Source organism: Hemicordylus capensis, chromosome 1 (assembly GCF_027244095.1).
Source record: "Hemicordylus capensis ecotype Gifberg chromosome 1, rHemCap1.1.pri, whole genome shotgun sequence".
NCBI lineage: Eukaryota > Metazoa > Chordata > Lepidosauria > Squamata > Cordylidae > Hemicordylus > Hemicordylus capensis.
This window is the reverse complement of record NC_069657.1, coordinates 37,730,216-37,741,889: the sequence shown is the minus strand read 5'-3', so window position 1 is coordinate 37,741,889 and position 11,674 is coordinate 37,730,216. Positions and strand designations below refer to the sequence as shown.

The 11,674-nt window shown below is 45.3% G+C and overlaps 1 protein-coding gene across 3 annotated transcripts in view; it reads left to right on the top strand.

Moving 5' to 3' along the window:
- ZC3H14 (zinc finger CCCH-type containing 14) overlaps positions 1-11,386 on the top strand; it is a 46,939-nt gene extending 35,553 nt beyond the window's left edge. For all 3 annotated transcript variants that reach the window (XM_053285481.1, XM_053285482.1, XM_053285483.1), the window contains exons 12-17: positions 409-632; positions 2,172-2,292; positions 4,126-4,262; positions 8,357-8,451; positions 10,750-10,856; positions 11,096-11,386. In XM_053285481.1, coding sequence (XP_053141456.1) covers positions 409-632; positions 2,172-2,292; positions 4,126-4,262; positions 8,357-8,451; positions 10,750-10,856; positions 11,096-11,102 — 691 coding nt within the window. In that variant the 3' untranslated portion in view covers positions 11,103-11,386. The remainder of the gene's footprint in view (positions 1-408; positions 633-2,171; positions 2,293-4,125; positions 4,263-8,356; positions 8,452-10,749; positions 10,857-11,095) is intronic.
- The last annotated feature ends 288 nt before the right edge of the window (positions 11,387-11,674 follow it).

Below are 11,674 nucleotides of genomic sequence, written 5' to 3'. Positions count from 1 at the left end.
ATCCCAGATGCTGAGCTGCAGCGGAGTCCCCTGCCCTCAGAGGAGGTAAGCTGTTGGTGTCTGCATGAGTCACAGTTCTTCCATTCTGAACAGTGACTCATGCAGAAGCACAGTAATAGTCTGCCTCTCTGTGTACAACCTAAAAGTGAGCCCTTTGGAGTGGCAGGTTTTCTTTTAACTCAGAAAAAAGTGTGCCTCAGCGATTGGAAGTTTGAGGGAAAAGTGGATTTGGGTCCTGAAGTCATGACAGTGTGGTGTAGTAGTTAGAGAGTAGGACAGAAATTGGGGGAGACTATGCTCAGATCTGGATAGTTGTGCTATGTTGGTGGCATCTCGTATAACTGCTCATTTATTCTGCTCTCTGTTTCAGCAGCTTTGACATTTCTGGTGTATTCCTCTCTCTTGTAGGGACCAGCTTGTGCAGCCGGAGAAGCCTGCCAGTCCCAAGTTCATCGTTACCTTGGATGGAGTCCCCAGTCCCCCAGGATATTTGTCTGATCAAGAAGAGGAAGAGATGAGCCTCATGGAAGGAGTCAGGCCGGTTCCTCCCAAAGCATCCGCCAGCAAGGGATTAAGAAGCCTTCGTGCACAACAGATGCACATTATAGCCAGACAACTGGAGAGCACTGATGGTAACTCTCTCTTCCTCGCTGGCTGAACTCCTTCTCTTAGTTTGATTGCAGAGTGCATTTAGGGATTTCTTGTGCCTCTCAAGCTAGACATGAGGCAGGAATTGTGGCTGAACCACAAGTCAAACTCGGTTCTTCCTAACAGCCCTCTCTGAGTCCAAGAGATCACAGGTTTGGCCCATCAGCTCAGACTGAATGTCATTAGCAAAATGGTAGAGCCCCAGACTGACATGCCACACGTGACCATAAGGCAATATGTACATTTTGTACAGACCTGTGTTTTTCAAACAATGGATCGGAACAAGATTTTCCTGTGTCCCAGGAAATCGTGGAGCTTCTTGAAAGCTTCTCAGGGAAAAGATCAGTAGTGGTGGCTCGGAAAGACAGCCTGTCCATCACTTCTGATCTTTCTCTACAGTGCAATACAATGGATACAATGAGCTGCAATATATGGGGGAATTGGGGGCCCTTGCATGAGCAAATAGGCTTTCCATTCGCCTACCTCCTTTGGATCTGACGCAGTGGACTACTTCTTCACGAGCGCTATACAAACATATTTTTATAGCAGCCCTGAAGAAGTTTCACTGCCTCAAAACACCTTATGCAAAATAAAATATTTCAAATGCACCTTTTGAGGCCTCCCCCCTCATCATCAGTGCCCTCTCCTTTTCTTCCCTACAATAAAATTTAATTCTTACAGAATTTAAATGAGGCAAGCAAAAAGACATCCCTTCACTTGATGCAGGCTCATTATGGAAAATGTACTAATGACTCAGGACAGGGCACAAATCAAAATTTGATTTTGAAATATATGTAGATGCACATGCATCTTAAAAAAAAAAAATCCTGCCTGCATCCCATTCCATGCCTCTTGTTTTTAGAGTACTTTCCAGATGCTAATCAAAATACAGCACAGATGGATTTTATTCCATTCTTGTATGGTTATCCTTCCCAAGCAAAGGCTTGCTTTGGTTGTATGCTTTCAAGAAAAGCAGAAGCTCTTTGGAATTGTTGAGAGGTCAGGATCGTGTATATTGTAATAATCTCTGAGAATGCAAGTCAGCATTTTAACGGAGGCTGATTTAAGACGAGACAAAGTGAGCTGGCCACCTTGTGGCAAGTTTTGGGCACCATAAAAGGGGTGGCAGATAGTTACTTATTTTTATGTGGTGTTCTTATTGTGTGGGGCACCACTTGGAGGGCACCATTGACCTTCAGGTGCCACAGTGTCTTAGCCAAGCCAAGGATCAAGGTAAGTTTTGATGCTGCTTGGGAAGTGATGTGATGGAATTGTGATCACTTTGAACTCCTCGTGGCATCAGTCATGCAACATATTGCTCTTAGGGGAATTGTAGCTCTTCCAACATAATATTCTCTCTGTTTTCTTTGAGAATCAGGGAATCACACATATGCCAGTGTATTCAACATCCTGCGTGTGTAGAAAGTTCGTATCAAGAATCCTTATGACTATCTTGAATTTGAATAGCCAGACTTTGAAATAAACTGAATGCTTGAAGATGTTTCTTTGGTTTTTCTCCCTAGTTGAAATGGAGGAGGCAGGCGTCCTACAGAAAGCTGAGAGAGCACCTGAGCGTTGCAAGTACTGGCCCGCCTGCAAAAATGGAGACGAATGTGCCTTCCATCATCCCACGCTGCCATGCAAGTTAGTGATCTGAAGCTTCTCCATGCTGGTCGATGTGGTTTATATTCCCGGTCTTCAGACCCCATAGCTCACATACTGGGCAGTGAACCACATGTCCCAGGAGGATGTGGGTTTGCTGCTTCCACAGCTCTCACCAATCTGTAGGTGCTCCTAGCAGTGCCAGGGGAGATGCCAGGCAAATGACGCTGTGCATCACTGCTGCAGCATCTTTCTCCCATTGTGAATGATGGACGGGAGTAGAGCGCCACAGCAGTGATGCACAGCATCATTTGCATGGAGCCTTCCCTGGCATTGCTAGGAGCACCTACAGGCTAGTGAGCACTGCGGAAGCAGGGAGCCCAGATTCCTCTTGGATATGCGGGTTGCTGTACAGTATGTAAGCCAGTGTCAGCAGCTGGGTGTGAGTTCCTCCTGCCCTCTGTATTGGTGCTGGGGAAGGCTTCTGCAGCACTAGGATGGAGTTCCCCGCCACAGGATGTGGTGGCGGCCACTGGCTTAGATGGCTTACATTTTATTTATTTATCATATTTATATACTGCTGATATCTATATCTATATCTATATCTATCTAGCCCAGGCCTGCTCAACCTAGCCCCCCCCCCGGCTGTTTTTGCACTATAATTCCCATAATCCCTAGCCACAATGGCCAATAGCCAGGGATTATGGGAATTGTAGGCCAACATCTGCAGGAGGTCTGAAATTGAGCAGCCCTGCTCTAGGCGGTGTACATGATCCAAATTACAATATAAAAATAAAATCAAACCACTTTCACAGATTAAAAACAATTCACAGAATAAAGCAATTAAAACAATTTCACAGTTTCACAGAGTAAAGCAATTAAACAGTTTAAAATGTTTAATATCTCACTCTAGGCAGTGAGATATGTACATCTCACCGGGTGGTATAGAAATATGATAAATAAGTAATAAAACATTAAAAGCTTGAGGAAACAGGTGTGTCTTAAGAGTATTTTTAAAAGCAATCCGAGAGGGAGGGGCTCTTGTTTTGATAGGGAGCATATTCCAAAGCCCTGGGGCAGCCACAGAGCAGGCCTGGCCCAATTCGCCACCAGACCTGAACAGCGGATTAGACAAATTAATGGAGCGTTGGTCTGTCCGCCATCTAACAATTTGTCCCCACCCCACCCCTGCTCAGTTGCTAATTGGGTAATCTGAAAGGATCAGGACTGGAGGCCTCAGGGAAGCTGGAATGATTTTGGCATGTTTGGGACTCCTTTTTTGATTGAGGCTCCAAAATGGATTTGAGGCAAACTCATCCCATCAATTCAGTGGCAAAACCATTGATCCTACAGCTACTCATGGGTGTGCCTCTTGTTTCCTCACATTCTTGAAAACCAGCTTATTCTGTTTATAGTTTTGTTAGGACTGCTGCCTCTGTTTTCTGTGAATTTGTATCCATTCCTTGTTTGAATGTGGAAAGCATTTGTAGTCCGGTTCTAAGGATCAGAACGGGGATTTTGCCTTTAAAATCTTCCCTTAGAATTACCTGGGGACACAGAAAGCTGCCTTATACCAAATCAGGCCATTGCTCCATCTGGCTTGGTATTGTCTACACTGACAGGCAGTGGCTTTCCAAGGCTGCAGGCAGGAGTCCACCTGGAGATGCCAAGGATTGAACCTGGGGCCTTTTGGCATGTAAAGTAGCTGCTCTGCCACTGAGCTGTGGCTTACTTGATCTGTGATATGTTAGTTGAGCTGCACTCCATGTTAGGAGGAAAAGATGGACTTCTAAATATCAGTGTTGTTTTGATAGTGAGTGCATTCTGGCAAGATTATTAGTAGGACTAATGTGACTTTCTTCCCTCACATTTCAGAGTCTTTCCCAATTGCAAATTTGCGGACAAGTGCTTGTTCATCCATCCAAACTGTAAATATGACGCCAAGTGCACCAAGCCAGACTGCCCTTACACCCATGCCAGCCGGCGGACCCCAGTGCCACCTCCGAAGCCAGGTAAAGGCTGCTTACTGTTCCAGGTGTGATGCAGGCTTGCTGAGAAGAATGTGCTAATGACCAGAGGGCCCTGTCTCAGCAGGGCCCAATGCCGTGAAAGCAAAAGCCAGTAGACTGTCTATTTTCCACTTCGCGTTGCTGTTGATGGGGCAGCGAGTGGTAGAGGACTTCGACGCAGAGCAATAACTCGTCACTCATTCAGGCCGAATGAAAAGATTGGCTTACGCTTTGTGCAGTGAGCCGCATATTCACGAAGGTTGTGGGCTCGGTGTTTCCGTGGCACTCACCAGCCTGTTGACGCTACTGGCGATGGCAGGAAAGGCTCCCTGCAGACGAGTAGTGCATTATTGTTGCTGTGGCTGACCCCCAACATTCCCAATGAGAGTTGGTCGCAGCAGCGATGACTCAGAGTGTCATTTGCACAGAGCCTTCCCCACCTTTTGCTAGGAGGGTTGCAGGTGAGCCTGCATCCCTTCTGGCTGCGCAGCTTGCTGTGTGGTGTGTAAGTCAATGAAGAGAATATTAAATCACTGCACCATATTTCCCATTACTTCATAACCAATAATAAAAGAAACCCATGATGACAAACCCACTATCCAGATCACAATGCACACAAAAATACAACCCTCTTCTAAGCAGCTTGGGGTCTGGACACCTGAAGGACTGCCTTCCACTACATAAGTTTGTCGAAAACTTGCGTTTATCACTGGAGGTCGTCTTTGGAATCCCAGATACAGAAAACACTCTTCTCAGAGAAGTTTACCTGGCACTGATGCCTTTTTGGCATTGGCCAGAACCATTTTTTCTTATTGCCTGGTTATTCCAAAATGTCTTCTACCTGGTTTTAGTGCATTTTCACGATTCTGCTGGGTTTTATTGATTTGACTTTTTTGGTCACTGCAATCCGTGGTTTTTACTAGGTTTTTTATTGATTGGCAGGTTTAGACATTATGCAGAGCTATGGTTTATTTCATTTAATCTTAAATAGTTTGTACACCTGAACTATGCCAGTAAGCAAACCATGATTTATTTGGGGCAGTCATACCATAATCTGAACCCGTGGTTTGAAATTAGTTTGTCAACCACAGTTTGTGCTACTTTTACATGATGTTTGAACTGACAATTTTGTATTGTTAAATTGTGGTTTATTCTTGGCTTGTTGAGATTGCAGGACTTTTGCATAGAGAGACACCATCAGCCAGGAAGCCAAGCCATTCTAGGCTCTCTCTCTCTCTCTCTCTCTCTCTCTCTCGCTGGCTCTGAACAGTCCTCTTTTGTCTGTTTAGCAACAGCTTCAGTCCCCCACCTCCCTCTTGCTTTTAAATGCCAAGGCAGCAGGTTTGCTTTTAGACTTTTGCCAAGCAAACAAATGCAAATGGTTCAAAGGCACCCTGTCACAATTATTATCCTCAATCAATACATCATTGAAGAGATAAAGGGGACTAAGACAGGAATTGTACTCAGAGGCTTTTTATTAAAGCCACATAGTTTCCTTTTGAACAGTAACATCACAGCACGTTAAATGCTCACTGTCAAACTGCATACCAACCCCATAGATATTTTCAACCCTACCCATGAATCACAGTTTCAACACTGAACTTGGTGGAAGCAATGACTCTCAGAAGTGGGTAGGAAATGGTTAACTGTGCTTGGCCAGCATCTGTAGGGTGGGGCAGAGGGACAGGAACAGAGCTGTTTTCTGTACTCCTCAGCCTTACTGAGAGCACCAAAGGAGCTCAGGCCCAGCCTCTATGCACCCTTGCTAATAGGGGGCCAATGGCAGGAAAGTAACTGAGGAGATGGACAGTAGGGCAGAGCCCAGCAGGCGGGGATTGACTCTGGGCACTTAATAGGAGGCGAGGATCAGGAACATGACCCAGACAAACCACAACACTGTGAAATAAGCTGAGATGTATAGGATTTATTGTCTGGTGCCAAATCCAAGCTGAAATCCTGGCTTGTTCAACAAACAGGAAGAAAACGGCTCCGTTTTGTGCCTGAATACATCCAGTATAATTGTTTTGGTTCTTTGGATATGTATCTGTCCTGGGAGCTTTGTTCATAAGGACGATTGATACATTTTAAAAAGAACTTTTTAAAGAAACCAGAAGCATAAATATGCCATGTCAGTAGCTTGACAAACGGAAACACGGGGCTAACAAACTGAAATTGAATCCGGATAAGACGGAGGTACTGTTGGTCAGTAGGAGAGCCAATTGGGATGAGGAGATTTTACCAGTTCTGGATGGGGTTGCACCCCCCTTGAAGGAGCAAGTACGCAGCTTGGGGGTACTACTGGACCCGGCTCTGCTTTTGGAAGCTCAGGTGGAGGCGGTGGCCAGGGGTGCCTTTGCACGGCTTCGGCAGCTGCGTCCCTTTCTCGAGAAGGCAGATCTGGCCACGGTTACCCACACCTTAGTCACGTCGCGGCTGGATTACTGTAACGCACTCTACGTGGGCCTGCCATTGAAGAATATCCGGAAACTGCAGCTAGTGCAAAATGCGGCAGCGAGGGTGTTATCTGGAGCTGCCCGTTGGGAACATATCACCCCCATTTTGAAAGAGCTGCACTGGCTGCCGGTTTCTTTCCGGGTCCAATTCAAGGTGCTGGTTTTGACCTTTAAAGCCCTAAACGGTTTGGGCCCGGGGTATTTGAGGGACCGCCTGCTCCCAAGGGTTGCTGCCTGCTTGACTAGGACATCTGGGGGGCCCCTGCTCCGGGTGCTGACAATGAGGGAGGCCCAGCTGTCGTGCACTCGGGACAGGGCCTTCTCTGTTGCTGCTCCTAGACTCTGGAATGCTCTCCCGGTGGCCATTCGTTCTTCGGACTCCATCACAGCTTTTAGAAAGCTTTTAAAGACTTGGCTTTTTACCCAGGCTTTTACATAATAGCAATAGCAATAGCACTTACATTTATATACCGCTTTATAGCCGGACGTCTCTAAGCGGTTTACAATGATTTAGCATATTGCCCCCAACATTCTGGGTACATAATCGTACAAAAAACATAATCGTTTTTTACTGCTGTTCTTGTGTGTTTTTTATCTGCTGTCTTGTTTTTATGTATGTTTTTAGCTTGATGTTTTTACTGCTTTTATTGTATGTTTTAATTTTTGTAAACCGCCTTGGGGTTTTCTTTTAACGAAAGGCGGTATAAAAATGTAAAAATAAAAATAAAATAAAATAAAACACGATAAACAAAGGCAGACATGTATGGGGGAGAATTCAGTTGCAGTTTGGTTGTGTACATTGCAATGTATGTATGTCTTGGGCTTTGTAGTGTCTGGAGTTCAACCTGCTGTGGGTATCCCCCCCCCCCAATTTAAAAAGTGAGTGTCCAGTTAGGAGACTAAAAAGGGGGCAGGCCCATTTCTCCAGGCCCACCTCATCCCTGCTTGCCCCCCTTCAAATTGATAGCAGTTTGAAGTGGGGAATGGTGCAAAGGCCCTAGAGACCTACAGCCAGGAGTCTTGGGGAGCGACTTTGGGCCAGCCCACTTACCTCTAAGAATTGTTGAGAGAATGAAGTGGGGGAGGGTCCTGCCCTCCTTGGAGGAAGGGTGGGATAAAATGTATTAAATGCAGTAAAAATGAAAAAGTACTCCCTTCGGTCTCTGCTCAGGCTGTGTTAATACCAGCATAATAAACCCCCAGGAAGCCAGGCGGAGGCCTTAGAGAACGTTATGTCTAGACATTTCCATGTCCTCCTTGGAAGACCCCATCCTTGTGTTTCCTTGTCCGATGCCTTTTCAGCTTGGAGAGAGCCATGCGGCACAGCATGGTCAGAACCATTGGCGGAGGGTGGGGGTGGGGGGGCGCTGTTTCTTGTGTTCTGAAGTTTGACAGGAAGCTGCATTTTGACTCAAACTGTGGAATAAGTTTTGTGTGTGTTTTAAATTAGTTACTAGACCTTCCTGGAGCCAAATGAACTTCTGTTCAAACTGAACTTCAGGATGATATGATTTCCCCGAGTCTTATGTTAGTAATTATGCCACCCAGAAATAGAAATTGGTTAGATGTATGTTTGCAATTCATGAGATTCTTTCATTAAAACATTCTTTTTTGTCCCTGATTTTCATTTAACTGCTTTCACAGCCCCACCCCCTGTACCACCAGCGACTTCTACTAGCCAGCTCTGCCGTTTTTTCCCTGCTTGTAAGAAAATGGAATGCCCTTTTTACCACCCCAAAGTAAGTACTTTCTTTCGATTCCTTCCACAGGGGGATTCTGACAAGATGGGCAATAAGTGAAACTGGGTCCTATCCTAGAAATATCAGTCTGGTCCCAACGAATTTGCCCAGATCCATTAAGAATTGCTATTATTTTCAAGCTTGAAGAGTATCTTTATACTGCATTGCACTTGTGCTAGTATGGATCTGCCACAAACAGTACATGCATCTGTGTGCCTGGAAGTAGATTCGGGTGAGAGAGCTGGAGACAAGAGAGCAGGGCTGTCCTGGGGGCCGAAGTGTGAGGCCCAGGGCAAATCATAGTGGCCGGGGCCTCTTAACATTTGTATATAGGTTGGTATGTCCTCCGACTCACTAGCCTCATCCTGTGGCCTGGAGGCCACTGCCGCCATCCCTCTTCACCCTCACTAGTCCCCCATCTGAGCAGGTACCAGCATGGAGGGCTCTTCCTCAGCTTGCTGTGGCCTTGCCGCTGGATCGGAGGTGGAAAGGGAGGGCACCCAACCAGCTCTACTGGCCAAGGGGTGTACTGGACTGGGGCCAGGGAGCTGGGCTGTGGCGGGGGCTGCCCCCTGCCTGCCTGAGAATGTATTGGAGCACCCCCTCTTTTGGCTCTCCCAGCAGAGCCATGCTTTCTTGGGAGCAGGCAGGCAGGGTGGGCGGTGCTTCGGAAGGGGGGGAGTGGGCTTCGTGGGGCCTGGGAGCCCTGGTGGAGCGGAGGGTTCTTCTGCTTGACGGGTGTGTGGGTATGGGTGGCTGCACGTGTCTGGGCTTCTGGTAGCCAGATGGAGCTGTATTGCAGGAGGTGGCATCAGCAGTTCTGCAGACACGGATAGCATAGACGGGCAAGAGACCGAGCTTCTTGGGTAGCCTGACTTGGATTTGCTGAAAGGGTTGGTTAATTCTGCCTGTAATTCTGATTATATTTCAAGAATAAATGTTAGAAATGCATTCTCGCGATTCATGAAATTCAAGACTTTAATAAGTAGTTGAAACTGTGAGTCAGGTGACACAGATAACTTCAGAAGGGGTTCTGCATTTATTGCAAGGGAATGGCAAACGTTAGTTTATAAAAATTAAAAATCACCTATTGTCTTACATTATACTGTACTCTGAAAGGAAAACCCAGTCAGCTTTGGAGTGATCCATAGAGAAGTAGGTCAGGATTTGTCAGATTGTATCCTAAGTGCTGATACATTGAAATAGTGACTGCCAAAATTGTTGTTCTCTGCTTAGTAATTGTACACATTTTATTTTAGATTGTATGCCTGCAGGCTTTCATTCTCTGTTATTATCCTGTTGTCTTTTATTTTGTGTGTCCGTGCTGTCCATTGCCTTGGTTTTTTAGGTACTTGAGAGAGAATAAGTATTCTTTTTCTTGTAAGATTGTGTGCATTTCCTGAAGGTTTCAAGTTCAACATTGGGTAGAGATTGAAGTCGTTCTCACAACCAGGCCTGGTTGTGAGAACCGGCAGGATTGGGACCGATCCTGGTGCTGCTCTGCCGGGTAGCTCAGGTTGTGTACCCGGGCTAAAAGTGAGGTAAGAGGGTGTGTGCACGACCTCCTATCTCACTGCCCAGTTGTGTGGAAACTTGGCCTGCTGACAGCCTGAGCTTCCACAGAGCTGGGCAGAAGGAGCGGCCCGGCAATGAGGAATCCCCCAGTGCACCATGCTCCTCACACGGTGCATTGTGGGATCCCAGAGGATGCAACCAGGTGTCTCCTGTCCTCCTTGCTGCTCTGGGAGCGCTCACTCACTGGTCGTGTGGGTGCGTGGTGTGGCAGGGAACTGTGAGGGTCGGCTGTGCAGGAGGCAGGTAAGTAAGCTCCTGCCCTGCCCCAGCAGCTAAGATCATGTGAACAACCTTATTGAGTCTCACCATCGTGTGTTAAATTCTAGGGTCTGATTCTTCCATATGCATATTCACCATTTGGTGTCTGCTGCTTTAAGTGGTGACTTGCGTGTAGGAACAAACTGCCACTGAAAAGGCACCATAGTTATAACAACTTTGATTTCACTTCAGACATCTGGTCCTGGTTATCAGGTCTTGAGAAATCAAATTATGTACACGTGTGAAATGGCCCTAGGGATTACATCTTAAGTAAATGCAGAAGCCTTCCGATATATGTTCAAGTGACCCAGGTTGCATGTGTAAAATATTCCATTAAAAATGTTTTGTACTTTTAAGGGCAGTATTCATTTTGCAAGTGGTATGTACTACATGGGTTACTCTAGACAGGCTAAACTGAGCTCTCATGCAATTGCCTTTTCTGAATGTTTCAATTTATCTTTTTAGCATTGTCGGTTTAACACTCAGTGTACTAGAGCAGACTGCACCTTCTACCACCCTACGGTTTCTGTACCACCACGTCATGCCTTGAAATGGACCCGAACTCAAACTAGGTAATTGATTTATCTTACACTATTGGCTCCTCAAAGCCACCCAAACATGCAATTTTACTATTACTGCTATCCAGTGTATATGTTCTTAATTATATGCCCAAACTGTCATTTTTCATAGTTTTGCTCTTTCTAATTTTGGCTCTCTCTAATTTATTTTACTCCAGTAAATAAAAAAAGATTGTTGCATCATTTTTACAGGGAGACAAAATTTGCTAATTTTCTGTTTTTTTGTTTTACAGTGAATAATAATCATGCTAGCCGTTTATTTAAACATTCACTGTTGTACCATGAAGGAAGAACAGTTACTGTGGTGTAAGAAGATGCTGTAACAGTTACATTGCAAATGCCAGGCCTTTCTTATATATTGTTTAATAAAATGAAGTTGATTGCATACTTGAAATGTATAATTTTCAAAACTTGTATATTTAATAACTGGTTTTACATATTTTTTACTGAAAAGAGATATCTGTGTAGGGAAGAGGATTTTGCTGTAACCTTAATTAAAATATCAAGGCATGGATTTTATCTTACGGACGCTGGACTAGCCTCTTTCTTCCTTTGCTCACAGGACACAAGTCCATTGGGACCCATTTGTTCCAAGACTGGAAGAGATTTCATTATGTATTACAATTTTTCTAATTTTGGGTAGTAGCTCATAAATAACCTAGCAAGACTAATTTGTGCCTGTAGGAAAACAGCTTCTTCAGTTTCGGTCTCCTCTTCTTTATTTCTGTTCTTCTTCTAGAGGTAAGGAAAACGAAAAAGCTGCTAGAAGTAGGGAAATGATCTGGATCAAGAACCGTCGAGATCCATAAGTA